Below are 17,289 nucleotides of genomic sequence, written 5' to 3' on the forward strand. Positions count from 1 at the left end.
CATCTGGAAGCCAAGAAGGAAAAACTATTGCAATTAAAACATTCTGCCAGATCAGAATCAGTTTGGCCACGGAGATGATGAACAACTCCAAAGCTGGGCTTGCAAGTCTTTTAAGTCCTGACCTTCTGTGTGTTTCAACCATGGCCATGGCCCTTCCAGCTCAGCATTTCCTGGCAAAGCAGCAGGACTAGCCAACGTCAACATTCCATAAACGTCACACAGATAATTTTAGTTCTCTAAAGCAGTCACTGCCTTTGCGTGCAAACAGCATAGGTGAAAAAACTACAATGATTTTTATGTAGTGTTTGCAAATTCTCCTCTTCCCAGAGCTCCAGGTGAAGTCCATAAGAAAAAAACAATGCTGTGTGAATAATCGCACCCTGTGACTACCCGGCAGTTAAAGACAACATTTACACTTCCAAAAGGGACTAAATTAGTTAGGGCAAATTTCCTCTGCACAGTTACATGAACAGCTAATTAACAATAATTAACCTGATATACTTACATCAAAACCTTCTTGAAGACACCCTTGCTCCAGAGTAAAACATCATTTTTCTGAATTATCTTAATCCAATTGGGAAGAGCCCATTTTCAGCACAGGTTCAGTCCAGCTGCAACTCCACCACCTTTCCATGAGGCCTTGACACTTCCAAAATAAACTTGAAGATGCTAGTTCACTTATGTTCCTGGAATTTCTACCCAAGGTAAGGTAACCAACAAAGCGGAATAGGCTGCAATTAAGCACTTGGTCATATAAGTGAAAATAAGCTGGTCTGGAAAACTCCCTCTTCAAAGAGTTTGGGAAGCATTAGTTTACTCACTTCACCAACTATAATCACTGCTCACACCAAGAAATTGAGACAGACAGGTATGGGGACTTGCCAGAGGTGTTACTGAGAGTTAATATCTCTATGGACTGTAGGACGAAGAAGACTGGTTTCCTGCATTCAAGGAAGTATAAGTTATTCTGGAGGGCTACAGGGAGCAGCAATTCCCCACCACCACCACCACCTTCTGTTACTGTAGTCACAGCTGGAAAATGCTCCATGGAGCATTGTGGCTGGGTCAGTGGGAAGTCCCCTTCATCAGCTCTGTCCTCCCTCCCACCCCACACTGAGACTCTCTCTGCCCTCCCTGTGCACATAGAGTGCCAAGCACTCCACAGAGGGCTTCAACTAAAGGGTCAGGAACAAAAGGGTGATTCTTAGACAGGCAGAAATATTTCAAAATATTTCTAAATAAACACTGAATAACAGAAGAAATAAAATTTCCAAGTAGAAGTCATAGAAAAATATGCTGGTCTGGAGTATTTTCTCCACTGGAAAAGCCTTCCTGTGGTCTGAAAAAACATTCATCTTAAATTAGAAGATGAAATATGGTTTTCATGGCTGTAAAAGTTATTTTACAGCAAGTAGTTGTGCTTATTACAACCCTGTAAAAAATTAGCCCAGGCCATAAAATCCTTTCTGATTCAGTATGTCTCCTTGGATTTACTACTGATCTCACTAATGTCACAAGAAACTTACCAGTTTTCTTCACCCATTCTTTGCTATCTCCTACTCCTTCATAACTCTGTGAATTTTCCCTATGTTCTTACATCAAAGAGGATCTAAGAGCCTTCGACTAGAGGCTTTCCCAGAGCACAACTCAGACAGTATCAGCTCCTGATTAAGCAGTCTGTGCTAGCTTAGTCAGAATGAAAACCTCACCATTGATTTTATTTGGCCTGAGTGGCCCCCCCTGGCTTGTGAGCTCAAGATTAAAACCCCTGGGTTTCTCAGTACAATTGGTTTAGTCAGCATTCAGCCCTCATTTTTTTGCCTGAAGCAGAAATGGGGGTAGTGGGGAGAGAAAAAAAATTGAAGACAGTGCTAGTGAAAAAATCTAAACTATTTTAATCCAGTGCAAATACTGTGAGCCGTAATGAAGTGTATTGTTCCGCTATGTTGCTGTTGGTTGCTAGTTAACTGCACTTACAGTGCTTTGCTGCAGAGATCTGGGGTTCATGGGAAAGCAAGCTCTGAAAAAGCCATGATATAAAGTCTCATTTGCCTAGTAGCAGACAGCAGCTTGGCACCAATTTCCCTTTGATGTAACAGTGCTGAGAAGTTTCACTGCATTTTAGTTCAGAGCTGAAGGGAAGTCATCAGGGAGGAAGTGACCTTCCTTGCTACCAGAGTGCTGTGTTCCCCCAGTATGCTGAATTAGGCTCCTTCAGGTTGTCCTCCCCTGGTGTCATAATGCAGAAAGAATTCTCAGGCTTGAACAGTCTGAGCTGAGACTGGTGTGAAGGGGGCAGAGGTGGCAGAGGGGACATCCCTGGGCCACGGTGGCCACACACAAGACGTGCAGAGGGGCAGCCATGCACCCTCCCCCTCCTCAAAAACGCCTGTAGTGACAGAGCTGCTGTCCTGCAAAAGACCCCACTAGCAGCACTTCAGCTTTTCAGTCCCTAGCATGTCCAGAGCAGCATCCTTGCTCTGCCTCAAAGATCTGCCTTTCAGCACGGGATTGGCCAGTTTGTGTGGAGCCAAACCTGCTGTGGGTTGTGCTTCAACTCTCCCCACTTCAGTTCTCATGAACTTGATTCAAAGCTTTTTGTAAAGCAAATACACACATGCCACACCCAGGCACAGCTGCTAACTTCAGGCAAGAAAACAGCAGACATTTAAATATAGAACAGCCAGGCTTGGTGAGAGGGGAGTGCTCTGCTGGTGTATCTTGACTTCCTTGATCAGCAAGCTCTTATGCTTACACAGAATGAAACAACACAAGCAATCCTTTCGTTTGGAACGAAAAATATTCCTGTAAACCAAAGTATGCAAAGTGTCCTATGTTGGGTTGTTTCAATTTTGCAGCAGAAAAATAAAAGAAATTCCACAGCCCAACATTTTAAAAACCCAGACAAGGTTTCTGGTGAGTCAAACTTTAGATGTCCAGCAACATTACAGTCTCCCCAGGAGAGATGAATACAGATTCCCTCCAGACCAGACCCTGCTGTATATGTCAAGATGGGCATGCACTGGTGATAGGCAGAAGCTACAGTGGATAATTTCTTAATCCATCTAATTCAATACAATTTAAGACCTTTCCTTCCTCAGGATAAAGACCCAGTTTTACAGCCTGTAGAATATCTGACTTTCTTAAGAGCAACAGATGATACAAGTCCTTCTGAGCCTGAAAAAAGAATTACCCTCACTCTCTCTTTCACTCAGAAGAAAGCCAAAAGCCTTGCACTGTTAAAAAAGAAATAAAGGACCTTCCCTTAGCTCATGCAGTGCAACCAGCTCATATCTGCAATACTTGCCATAGCTCTAGGCAGCTGTTAATGTAGGCACATGACGCCCACTTGACTTGCACCCACATGACAGCTCCACCAGTGCTCCCAGGCATTTCAGGGGAACATGCCACCAAAAAGGACAGCCTGGCAATCCACACACTGGGAAAAGGCAGCCCAGGGGGGGAAAGCACAGTTAGGTCTGAGTTCATAGAAAGCAGTGACAGGACGAATCACGGACACCTATTCAAGGAACAGGCAATGGGACAGTTGTGTAATTGTTTGATGAAACGTGCAGATGTCCAGCTCATTGATTGGCAAGCACTTCTGGCCAGAGCTGTACCTGTCCTGTCCAAGTTAAAAGGAACAAACTCTTGCTTCATCTCAACTAGGAAAATCCTCTAGTTTGAGTATCAGCAGCCCCAAGCCTGGAACTCTCTGCCTCCCAGCAAGCCAGGTGCCTGACCTGCTCTCCATTCGCATCTGCTTCCACAGCTCCCTCCCCACATGCAAGACCTGGAAAAGCTAACCCCTGCCAACAAAAGCTGTCACCACACCATCACAAAAAGGCTCTGGGGACTGTATTCTGTCACCTTGATCCACACCCAGGAGTTTCTCACTCCCTGCTGCTTCCCTTAGAGCTACTGGCCAAATAAAGTCCCAACTGGCACAACTCAAGGTGGTCCAATCTATCCTTGAACTACCATCACCATCTATCCACGCATCACGTACAACTCAGGGTCATACAAACAGCATGATATTTGAGCAGAAACTCAAGTCTCTTTTGTGATCAGCACAGTTTCAGTTTAGTGCACTGTTGGCATTCAACAACTAATTCTTAATAGAGACATGAAACCACAAATTGAGTGGTGAGAAGGACAGAAGATATATTTTATACATTTTAGTTTTCTCAGAACTTTAGCAAATGTGTCTGTAGTTCACTGGTACTTTTCTTCCTACAGTTGTACCGCCATTCAATTATAAAATACTACAAATGACACTTTCCAAGCTGTGAACCAGAAGGGGACATTTCATTTCAAAAATTACCTAAGAATTTAATTCCTGAAAATTTAAGAGACTTAGATTAATCTTTTAAGATTGTCACCAAAATGGACATTAAGATGCTTTCTGAATAGCTGAGCTAATTGACACATTCACAATAAAATGTTTGCATAGGATTTCTTGTAAAACAGCTGCAGAATTCAAATGTATAAACACAATAAAGAAAACAACCAGGGTTTATTTTCCCTGTCCAAAGTGCAGGTGCTTGCATGTGCACATACACACACGCACATATCTATTGGTACTTACATGAGTAAATTTAATAGACTTTATCATAACTATATCAACTACCAGCAACAACCATAGATATGCAGATTAAAAGTATGTATTTTAATAGTTGTGCATATGTAATTTTTTAAAAAAATAACCTAAGCCAAATAAACTCTGAATGAGAATATCTAGATAGACACGAAGATATATTAGTAGCTGGACCCTGTGAAACAAGTTGTTGTCTGTCACAAAGAAGGCTGAAGGGAAGGCAGGGAAGGCTCTGTTATCAGCCTTCAGAGAAAGATCAAGAGCAAGGGGAAAAAAGCCACTCCTGTGTTTATCTGAGCAGGAGCTCCAGTGCCTGTGAGCCTGCCGAGGTGGGAGCCAGGTAGCCCAGCCTGCAGCCTGCGGAACAGCCACTCACATGTCAATCCCATTGCAGGAGCATGGGGAGACTGCCAGGAGCCAGCACACTGTGTGATCTTACCTGTTCCAGGTAGCGTTGGAGCAGGCCCGGCGCTGCTGGGTCCCCCGTTCATCCAAGGCTGCCTGCTCTCTCTTGCCCAGATCACTGAGGCTGGGCGAACTCATGAACTTCAACCTGCGAAGAGTCCTCATGGTCAAATGTGTGTTTGCGTGTGGCAGCTACAGATACACCATCCTGTTTACACACATACACACGCAGCTGGAGCAGCAGCAGCAGCAGCAGTGCAAGCAGTTCCCTCCGTTTGCTGTTCAAAAAAGAAACTTAAAAAAAAAGAAGAGAGAACCAGTCTCTACAGAGCACACCTCTGCCAGCAAGAAAACAAACCTTTAATCAGATCAACTCTGACGTCATCAACTGAGGTTAATATTTTCTCCACTCCTTTCAAAAAGTAAGTCAAACTTCTGGCTGCTGTTACAGCACATTGAAGGGGCCCCTCAAAACCACAGCTGCCCCAAGTGTGAGGGCTTCCCCTCCCCATGTCCCTGGGCACCATGTCCCGGGAATCTTGCTCAGCACTGCGGTGCTCCACCAGTCATAGGAACTGCTTGGCTCCCCCAGATGGAAAAGGGGGTCTTGCAGCATTTCCCAACCTCTCTCCCCTCTTACTGCACTCAGAAATAAAACTGGAGGGCAACAGACAGGAAAAAAACCAAACAACAAACCCAAGTAACCAATACTGACACACTGAGACTTTACTGGAAAGTTTCATAAGTGCCTGTGCCCTGCCACATTACAACACTGAACACACGCACTCACACTCATACATCCATATCCACACCCTCAGAGGCTGCTCCAGCTCAAAGCCTCACACAAAGGATTCACGAGCAACATAACTGCAGAATGAAAAGTGCTAGTCTGGGGTTTAGCATTTTAAGGAATTTTTGGTGGTGCGCAGAAGAGCCAGATGCTTTGCCTCTCTCTACCTTGTATGGGTTTTATTTTTAAATTGAGATAACAGCTGCACAACTCAAAGCATACTTAGTTTCTACAAAAGCCCCAGGTGTCTTATCTTCAAAGGAAAAATCTTCTTTCTCTCTCTGACTGCAGCAGTGGAGCTGAAGGATATGCTGCTCCAAGACTCCACCCCATGCTTAGTTTTGCTGTCATTCATTTGCAGTTCTGTTTTAAATTGAGGAGTGCCTGGCTAATCTTCTGGGATAGCTTGCAATAGACTGAGCCAGAACATAAGAACTGCTCTTCTGTTGCTACGGCATTGGTCTGCAAATAGTCTGGTAAAAGCCACAAACGCTCCTTGCAGAGTAACCTCCCACTCACTGCAAAGGGGCTGCAATAGAACTTATCCTTCCTTTTTTTTTTTCTTCCTGTTTTCTACTTACTCTTTTCATCTGTGATAGCCTGTTGTCTACAGTCAGGCTGTAACTGGATTTGTGGGTGTCCAAATAACATGGCAAAGCTTACATTATAGGAAAGCTCAATTTCTCACAGAGAGCTCTGCCCTATGCGCATCATGTACTGATATAATTTTAGTAAAAAACAATTCCTCTCACTATTCAACTGAGATCAGATAAGATTATTGCATACAAATATTTACTTCCAAAATTTGTGTTTGGTGTTACCTCCATGGGAACCAATTGCAGAACTACTTAGAGAAATAAATCTATTTTTACCTTGTGCCAGTTTTAGCCATAGTGGTTTTATCCAGCTGTTAGCATTGTATTAATTAGCATTGTATTAACTGCCCTTCCCACACCGAAATTCTCAAGTATACAAATGAGCATCACAGTAGATGGCATATAATATTTCACTTTGGAAGGGACCTGCAGCTCCCCATCTAACCTATGGACAAAGACACTGCTATCCCCAGTTCTTCCAGATGTTTAAATCCTTCAAACAAACAACAATCCACAATATATATGGCAGCAAAAGGAAAACAAACACAACTACATATATATATATATATATGTATATGTATATATATATATGTAGCCGTATTTTAAGGGATGAGATGTCTTCTACAGCATACAAATGAGGGAGCAAGCACAACTCCAGCAGAACACTGCTTTGTCCAAACAGGATGAAGGGCACTCCATTTCTGTGGACAATACAGCTGGGGAGATCAGGGGTACACAAATGTTTGTCTGCCCTGTTAAGTGAAAAAACTAGTTAGATAAACAAGTGGCAATATAATTCCCTCTAATTTCATTTTCCACCTAGCTCAGTTGCTTTTCTGCTTCTCACTTTCTTTGAATTTGATAGGTTTTGCAAAATGTTATTATACTGGATTAAACCCTTTTAACTTTTTGGCTCCCTCTGTACGGTGAAATACTACACCTGTAGACGCCATTCTATTTATATGCCACCCCATCAATCTCAGTAACCAGTTGACTCAGAGTCAATGCATGCACCAAAAACATGGGTGAGACAGCATTCCAATCTCCTGAAAAATTTGTAATGGAGACAGGCTTTCTCTACACTCCTTTCTCCTTCCTATGATTACACCCAATCAAATGTTGATTTACGATAAAATAAATAATTTTCAACAAGGGCTACCTCTACCCACAATTGCAGAGTAATAGCTCATATTTATATCGTGCTGTGAGTCCACAGACATGCTTGACTTCATGTCATTCATTAACTTGGCCTAGGCAGCTCTTGGGTATGAAGGCAGAAGACAAATCTGCACTTCAGCATTAAGAGTGAAGAAGAGAGAGGTGGTGTGACTTGCCCAGGCCACCCCATGAGCAGGTGGCAGAGACATCAGGAGATCCTGGACCTCTGTTTCTCATTCCAGCAAAGGAATGAGTGGATGCTGCAGGGAAGTGCAGAAGAGAGAGCTCCTCAGAAGGGCTTGTGCTGCAGCTGTGCTTCTGCAACCCCTGGTAAAGAGTTGTCACAATACAGCACTGCTCCCAGAGTGGCTCAGCAGCAGAGACTGCTCGCCACTGGCCATGGAGAGGGATGACAGCACTGCCGGACTAACCGGGAGGGAGGGGAGGACTGGGAATTGGGAGGAGCCCTCCTGTAGGCTCAATAAGGAGCACTACAAGCTTCTTCAATAGAACAACTGCACTCAGCACAATCACAAAGCTGAGACTGTAAAGTACTGGTAGGTTAATTCCTTTAAACCCAGCATGCCATACAGGGTGCTAATACCACTATTTAGCTCACACAAAACCTGCAGCTCAAAGGTTAAGTAGTTTAATCAGAGCCACACAACCACCTCAGTGAGGAAGGCACTACCAGCCCTAGCTCCTTCTCTTCCCCTCCAGTACTTCCCCTTGTAAAAACAGGCCTGTCTCTACTAGAAAGAATTCTTTGATCTGTGGGGCCCACATCCTGCGGGTGACTGCACAGCAAGTCCCAGACCTGCCACAGTGCCAGAGTCATAGGGGAATTTCTGCTCACCTGGACTTACTTCTATCTCAAGGCCTAAAACAATATATAAGTAGATAAATACAGGCTGGAAGTTGAAGAGGATTTATGCTTTTACTAGAAAACCATGTTAACATACAGATCCAAGACCTTGTATCAAACACTACTTTTAAAACCACAAGGGTAACTCCATAGTTACCTCCTGATATGCCAGTGATGTCTGCAACATTCTTGCTGGGAGCTGTGGTTTAAAGACTGTACTGCTGTCCCTAGAAAACATTAGAAAAAAAATCCAGGCAGTCCTCCCCAAGCATACACTTGGTTTCAAAAGAATGAGATTTGCTGAAAAAAAAAAAGAAAAAGAACCTTACATTTTATTTACCTAATGTTATGTTAATTTTTACAGTATAAATGTATTGTTCACTTACAAGTTTCTTTCTGACCATGATGAGAGGGAAAAAGAATAAAAAAGTAATGTTCACAGTGGGGAACATTAAGAAATTCACAACATATAAAATTCATAATAAAGCTGCGACTGCTATGGGTCAACATGGACTACACCACTCTGCTACTGCAATGACAGGTGAGCACTGCAGTGGTATTGGTACCAGTGGAGGATATAAACAGTAAGAGAATTTGCTATCTCAGCTTTATTCACCATTCAGAGCTTTGCCATGAAACAAAACAACTCAATAAATAAAAATTTTAATTGAAAAAAAAAAAGGCTAGCCCACTACTTTACTTTATCTCCCTATTTCTTTTGGAGAAGAGAGCAGACCTTCCTATAGTGATGCTGAGTGGTATACACTCTGCAACCAAAGAAGAGAATGGTAAAGTGTCTCTGTGGCAGAAAGGAGTTAAAAACCTCCCTACACAAATGCATTTTAGTTTTTCATAAACTATACCACAAAACTTAAGGCATGCCTTGACACATGCCAGAGCTCAGGAACTAGTCTTCTGGCAGAACACTTCTTAAAGGTACAGCACATCTTGCCACACCAGCAGACAAGGGGCGAAGTGAAAGGAAGGAGACACAACCATCAGGAAAAAATAAAAAGTGCCAGGGGGAAATGAAGTCATAAACCTTACAACTCATCAATTCCTTTGCTACGGTATCTACATAAAGCTCCTTTATCATCAGAAAACAAAGAATAAAGAGTAAAGAAAGTATGAAACCAAACAGGGTCTATTTATACCCTTACTCCTCCATCCCACTGACTTGCTGCCAACCTCTGGAGATAAAGGCATTCTCAAGGATGCCTTTTGGTTTATTGAGGTTAGTCCTAGGACAGCCTTGGTTTTGCTAGTCCTTTATCTTATTTCTGCCCTCACCACAGCCAAGCACTGATTTGTAAGAGAGGACTTGGCCTCTACTTAGACATCTTCCCAACCTTTGGAACACCTCCTGTAGTTCTGCATCCTGTGACCAACCATGCCCGCATGACCACAGCTGCCTCCCTTTAGACAGAGCTGGGCATTCTGCCTCTTCACCTCCACGTGGGATTGACACATGGCATTTGTCTATTAGGTTGTGACAAAGAAATGCTCGTGACAGTATCTCCTTCCTAAGCAATCACAAGGTGACACCCAAGAAGACTAGGGCTAGAAAGGGATGCTCTGCCCCTGTCGCCACCTCTGCAGTTAATAATCCATCCAGCAAAGTTTCAGACTTGACCTTCAGGCAACCCAAAGCTGCTGCAGCTCCACTGCCTGCCTCAGAGATACACTGGGTTCCACCAAACATGGCCATCCATGTCATGGCAACCTGCAGACAACCAGGGCCCATTTCCTGGAAGTTTTTCAGTGTGAGGCAGAGCAGTATGAGTGTGCCTACAAGATTTTCTCAGCAGAGAGACCTGCATCTGAGCAAAGAATCATTCAGACTGCAGCCACCATCCAACTCCAGTTTCTTTTCACAGTCTGCTGATGGATGATATTTATTACCTTTACACTGAGCTCCTCAGCCTCCCCACCTTGCTCCCTTCCTGCTTCTCCTTCACCCTTTGCTTTTGTACTCCCTCTTCGTTTTTTGTCTTTCTTGGCTAGCTAATTCTTCCTCAGGCAGTTTTTAACTATAAAGGGAAAGGAAAATAGTTAGTTGGTATTACCACAATATTTTCAAACCACTTTTCAGCTGGCTCTCAGGGAATTAAGGCTTCAATTTGCCTGTTTGGACTGTGAGCTCTTCCTTATCCTTTCCACTTCGGCAGTTCACTTCATTCTTCAGCCAGCAAAACAGGGCTCCAAGGTCAGATATAGAACCCCAGTCCCCAGCATAATCTAACACAGGTCGTGAACTGAGCAGTACCTGCTGAAAGCATCCATGAAATCCCAACCCCTTTGTCAGCAGTAGTTTTTGGTTTTACAGAGCATAGCAATATAAGCAGTTCTTAATATACAGTAGACAGCCAAATCTTTTTTTCTTGTTCTTCAGGAGAAAGGCGTTAGGAGAGAATTAGGACAGGAATAGGCCTGTTACACCCCCATCCAAAATATCAAGCTTTCCATGATACATCAATTCTCCTGGCTTGTAGTGTTGCTCCTAGTTATCTCTGTAAAGGTTCTGGGAATTAAAGACAGTGCAGCAGTCCAAAAAACCACAATGGTTCTACTGGAAGAAGTGAGGACCAATGCTCTTGATTATAGGACCTGTGGCATTACCACCTTCCACTCACATGCTCCTAGGAAAGGAGATGGGGTTCTGAGTGCCAAATGTACCTGTTTCAGGTATTACTGTTGCCCACTCAGTGAATTAAACAATCCACTGTAACCAGTGTATACTCCAAGACAAGCTCAGAACTTTGCTCTTAAATGGAAGCCAAATCTTTAATTTTGATGAAAGTAAGGTCTCAAGAGTTCTGATCAATAAGTAAATCAAACATTTAAAATACTTTGTGCTCTTATTACAAGATCACAAGATAGTGGAAAATTAATCTTACAAAGTAACTGAGCTTATAATACACATGACTTTTTTCCCTTCCTGAGCTCTATGTGAATTCTTTCCTAAACTGCATCTTGCATAATTTTAATTGGATCCCAGAACACCATGACCTTGATGCAGCAGCTACAGTATCTCAGTGCTGTCTTCTACAGTTATATATGGTACAGCACCTTCCAAATCTGTGAACCCTGAGAGATCAGAAGTGTGTGCTGCACAGTGCTATTTTCTTATATCCAAACATTTCTGATTCAAGGTCTTCCAAGAAGGCTCTGATTGCCCTGGAAGGTCACCAAGATAAAGAATCCACTTCAGTAACTCACTGAGCTTCTAATGAACTGCACTGGTGGCCAGCTGTTAGTTACAAGTAATATCCTGTCTTTCTCTCAAAGTCATGATATCGCTTGTCTAATGTTCTCTCTGAGCATGGCTACAAACATGAATTGTGCCTTGAGATCACTTTCCCCTCCTGTGCCTAAGTCAGGGAGTTCACTTCCGACCTGAGGAATGCTCTGCAAACTTGGGGAATCTTTGACTATGGTAGTATTACACTGCTGTTACTTGCTTGGTACTACAGCTCTTTGGAACAAATCCTGTAACCCTGCAAGAATCAATCACAAAACCCTGGTGTTCAATACAAATGGATTCTGTCAGAAAATTCATCATTCTTCCTTTGCCTCACAAGGATATCTTTCTGAATGGAAAAATTGCCAGACACATTTAAAAGACAGTCCAAAATTGCAACATCTATCTGTGCACTTGGACTCTGCAGCACTCAGTGTGGTGGAACTTTCATAGGAACTTAAAAATGGGGACTTCTTGACATCCTTCACACACTTATGCTGAGACAGTCCCTGCAGACTGAGATATTGGGCAGTGGAAACAGCAAGAGTATAAAAAGCCTTAATTGCACAAATTATTTTACACTTGTACCTTTAAATCTTCATTTCACCAGGTCAGCAGGTCCAGTACTATGACCTCTTGGTATGTATCACATTCTAAGTGTTTTCTCAGGATGCTCTGGGAAATAACTTATCTCAAAGGGCAGAGTGATGGAATTTTTTAGACTCCACAGAAAACTTTGGAAAAACTCTTCACTGTCACTGCAGCTCATTAACCAGTCTCAGTCTTCAACTGGACACAATATGACATCAACACTTGAGTTATTACCTAGGAGGAATGCCTCATTATGAAGGAGGTAAAGCACATTCCATTACATTTCCTTACAGAAAACATTTTTTTTCCCCACAAGGTAGCAGCAACTAGATACTTCATCGAGGTACTCCTTCTCTAAAGTCAGCATGGACACCAGCCTCCTCAAGCTACTGGAGGATGCAGCGGAAGAACAGAGGAGTCATTCAGAAGATCTGTGTGTCTTCATCAGTGTTACAGTATCTCCCTTGTCTCTCTCTCCTGATGAGTCCTGCTTTTATGTTCATCAGGCTCCATTTAATCACTTCAAATGACCTATTCTCCAAACTTGGGGTATAGTAAATTTACATTGCAAAACAGTTAACGCTCTCTAAAGGCATGTTTTTTCTTTCTTCCTTTTTTTTTTTTTGGGGGGGGGGGGAGTGCTCCCCTCACAAAACTGCTGGAACCATAAACGTTTTAGGCTTCTGGGAGCTCTGAGCCATCCAGGGTCTTCCAGGCTGGCTACTCTAGGGCCAGCAGTTCTAAAGACCACTCAGACTGAGCTCCCACACTCTGAAATAGAAAAGAGAAAAGCTGAGGGACTTAACTTGAGCAACACTCCCAGTTATTCTGCTGGGATCCTGGTGCAAAAAGCAATGTTTCTAGAATGCACAACTCCTTCATACAGACAGCTATAGGCCAGGTAGTCCCAGGCTTGCAGCCAGCACTTGTGTGAACTGCTTCCTGGGGAGCATGCTCTGTTTTGGGAATATCATTGCAAAAGAAAATAAACTGAAAACCTCTGAAGAGTGGAGAAGCCTGGAGTGTTGTAAACTCCACATTCAAATCTCTGTCCCAAGTCCCTTTGAGATACTTTGGTCTTTATAAAGAGGTTTACACCAAACTTCACCAACTTGACATCTTCACAGTGAGGTAAGGATCATGGGACAATGGACAAAGCTTGGTTCTGTGGAAAAACTACAGCCTTTGCTCACCCTGACTCTTAAAATCTGGCAAAACCATTTGTGTCAACCTAATTTTTCTAAAATTTTATTTCAGGCCCATTTGTGCAAGGTATGAACACAATGACACCTGAGGTGGTGAGGCCACGTGGAAGGGCAGCTGGGCTGGGGCTGTGTCCCCTCAGGTGAGTGGGGAGGGAGCCCTGAAAACAGCCATGTACAACACAAAAAAATCCAATATAACATGCACCTGTCTGTGAACACATGCTCTCTAGGATATTGCTTCTAACTACATTTTAACTCTTTGACCGAGCCCTTCAGATGGCAAAACACAAAGGTTTATAAATCAACGGCTGTTCATCATATGCAGATTTTTTAATAAAAGATGCCCCTCTTTGGGTTTTACAGCTGGCATGGAAGGGGCAGTGGCTGCAGGGCAAACACAACAGGAATCCCTGGTACCCTCCTCCCCTAGGCAGCTTGAGGGAGCAGCCCAGTGTCATCCCCTCTTTAGTGAGGAGAAAAACCTGGAGCCAGCACCCCTCCTTGGTGTGAGATGCTTCCCACGGGACACTCTGTGACCCTGGCAAACAAACAGAACCTCCTTGCCTTGTACTTTTGCTCTGTCCTCCAAATATGGAACACAGGGTTTCTTCACCACACTCCTTGTATGTACCTGAACAGTGGTTGCACCACTGTAAGTCTTCCAGTGTTGCCGCATCTTTAAAGCTCTAGTCCCTGCTGTGATATTTTGCTGCTTTCAAATTGTAGGGGCATCAGTCAAAAGATAGAAAACAGGGGGAAAAAAAGTTTCTTTTTTTCCCCTCAGTCTCAGAATGGTCAGAATTAGAATTAATTTTATCCTGCGTAATGTTTTGGCTTGGTTCATATTTATTCCAAGTGAGTTCACGCATTTCTACCCGCAGAAATAAAAGGTCATGCAACCAGTCAATTCACTCTCTCCTAAAAGGTGTGAATTCCTTCTAGGGAGTGAATCACCAGTGTATGGAAAGAAAAGAAAATGCGAAAGTACCTTCTGTGGGACTGTAATCATAGCTGCATGCAATTACAAAATGCACAAGGGGACTTCGGATGCCATTTGTTTGCATCAATTTTTAGGTCATCTGTTTAATTTGGTTGATGAACACGGGGAAAAAATTAACAAAAACTTTTATCTTCTTGCTAAAAATAAAAAAAAATAAATAAAGCAGTCGTGCTTTCTGCAGTGTCTGTCTATGCAGCACAAACATTTGAGCAGACTGGAGGAATCAGGGAGGATGACAGGGAAAGGACTTGAATCACTTTTTTGTAAAATAAATGTAAAATGATCCTGGCCCTCATCTAATACTCCAAGTTAAAAAGGAGATATGTGCATGTATATATGTCCATGTCATTATGATGGTTTTATTAGTCATCTATTACAGAGATTGGTTCCAAAAGAAAATTTCAGAACCAGATCTGAACTCCCGAGGAAGGAGAGTATTCAGAATTGAACTTTTGATTACAACTGGCATAAAGATAATTTGAATCCAGGTTTTTGGTTCATTGACTGAATTTGGATTTCCTTGATTTGTTTCATACAAGAATTTAGCATGTCAGTTGAAACATATACACATCTAAACTTATTCTGCTGGAATAAAACAGAAAGTTTCAGTGTTTTTTTACGGTTGTGTATTGCTTCCTATCTAATGCTTTCAACAAAACATCTTCTTGGTTCAAATGTTTTGAAACATGCCTTATAAAAAGGCAAAAGGCTTTCCAACTTATTGCTGGTACCCAGTAGTTTTAAAAAAAAACCAAAATAACAAACCAATAAAAACAGTATAGAAGCCTTTATTTTAAAGGCTGAATTCTTACCAGTGTGTAACTGTCCTTCCCTATGAGAGGGACTAAACTTTTGTAGTCAAAACCAAAGGCATCCAAAACTATTACATACTTTAAGACCTAGCTGAAAGTTTTAATGAAAATATAACCAGGACCCACTTGCATTTCACACTTTTCTTAGACCTTTATCAAGAAATGCTATCTAGTTATGAATGTCAGGCATTGAAACAGCTAAAAGTCCCATTTCAGTTCAAATGCAGAGCACAAGTTCTAAAGACATTATAAAAAACCCAATCAATTTTCAAGCCCATATCACTATTTTTTTTTTTTTTTGAAGCCTTATTTTGGTAATCCTCATCATTTAACTTCTGGAGGATTATTCAGACCTCAGTGATGTGACTTGTCCTCCTGGAGGAAATGGAAGAGGAATGAAAGGTACTACATTTTATCTTTCTTTAATTACCGCAAAATTAAATGTAATAAATATAAGACTTAAGCTGTTATATGGTAGAATTACTTCACATAGTATTAACAGGTAGATATATAGATAGAATATTTATGCTTGTATCTACACTTTACTACTGCCTGTATTCATGAGATGGCAAATAAGTAAAGGAACGAAAACTGGAAATAGCATTTGAATTACTTTCTTCCTTTTAATTACATTCTCCGTAAGAGCTGTGAAGAGAGACAAGACACTCATGACCACAGCAACAGCAGTATAGTGGCCTCGGAGGCCAAAACTGGAAGGTGCATTTAAGACACTCTTGAAATAAAGTTCTGTCATTCCAGTTTGGTCTTTCATTCTTTTTAAGATCACTCAGCTCTAGCTACTAGAAAATGTACAGGAAAATCCAGATCTTGTTCTGTAACTGCTGGAGAAAACTGGGCACATTCAGGGTGCAAAGCATTGCATCCTTTAAAGGATATTTCAGCCTGGTCAGGAACGTCATGCTGGGGATGTGCCTGTTCTCTCCACCAGCTATAAGGAGACTATAATGTGAGGAGTTCAGATATGGATATGGTATTCCAAGCTGTAAATACATAAAATTAGATGACATGAATGTCATCCCCAGTCTCTTTTTGCCTGATTGATCACAACACAAGTGTAAATAGTCTGGCCTCCTGTACTAGTTTGAAAACAAACCAGTGGGAGGCACCAAGTCAGAATAACAATTTAATGGAAATTAAAGAAAAGGGGAAAAAAAAGGTAAAAGAAAACACTGTCAAACTGACAGAGTCAAGGTACAACCTGACACCCTGTTAGGCAGGGTGGTGGTAGCAGTCTGGTAGAATGGTGGCTGCAGTCCTCTGAAGCAGTGATCCTGTAGTAAAACAGTCTGCTCTTCCTCAGGAAGTCCAATGGTGGCTGTGTAGCTCCTGTCCTCTGGAAATCCAGTGGGAAGCCTTGTCTCTGGTGTTCAGAGTCCCAGCTTATATCCACGATGGGATGCTTGGTTCCTCCCTCTGGGTGGAGCATCTCACAATGGGGTAATGAGTCATGAGGCCAAGTGTTGATTAGACTCGTTAACAGAAGATAGTCCGGAGGGAGTTATCTCTGAGTCAGGCGGCAGGACAATGATGGGCAATTAACAGAAAGATAGTCTGGGGGGAGGAGGCAAGGAAACACTGCCCCACCTGATTTCAACGGCTGATGGGGATGGTAATAGAATACACTGCAACCCAGGACATTATCCACCCCTTATTCTATTACCATCTACATTATCCCAAATCAATACCTTCTTAAACTCTAAAACACACATACATATATATATATATATATACACAGTGAAATCTACACACCGTTCTCACCTAAGATTAGGTCTCCTTGTGGTACACAACGGGTTTCCCCATCTTTCTGCATTACCCACCAAGTGCAACCAGGTCCTTGAGCAAAGACAATCCCACGGATGGGTTTGCCTTTGCCTGAGGTGGGATTAATCCAAACAGTCTTTCCTAAAATACCTCTCAGGTGTACCACAGGGACTCTATCTCCATCCACTGTGTGCAAGGGCTCAGACGCGGCAGGACCAGCTCGATTGATGGACCCTCGGGTATTGAC

The 17,289-nt window shown here is 42.5% G+C and overlaps 1 protein-coding gene across 5 annotated transcripts in view; it reads right to left on the reverse strand.

Moving 5' to 3' along the window:
- PRR5 (proline rich 5) overlaps positions 1-17,289 on the reverse strand; it is a 75,206-nt gene that overhangs the window by 44,785 nt on the left and 13,132 nt on the right. For 2 of the 5 annotated variants that reach the window (XM_017738696.1, XM_008637170.2), the window contains exon 1: positions 5,037-5,217. In XM_017738696.1, coding sequence (XP_017594185.1) covers positions 5,037-5,167 — 131 coding nt within the window. In that variant the 5' untranslated portion in view covers positions 5,168-5,217. The other 3 variants (XM_017738695.1, XM_017738694.1, XM_017738698.1) reach the window with 3 other exon arrangements.

This window comes from Corvus brachyrhynchos, unplaced genomic scaffold, assembly GCF_000691975.1.
Source record: "Corvus brachyrhynchos isolate BGI_N302 unplaced genomic scaffold, ASM69197v1 scaffold517, whole genome shotgun sequence".
Lineage (NCBI taxonomy): Eukaryota > Metazoa > Chordata > Aves > Passeriformes > Corvidae > Corvus > Corvus brachyrhynchos.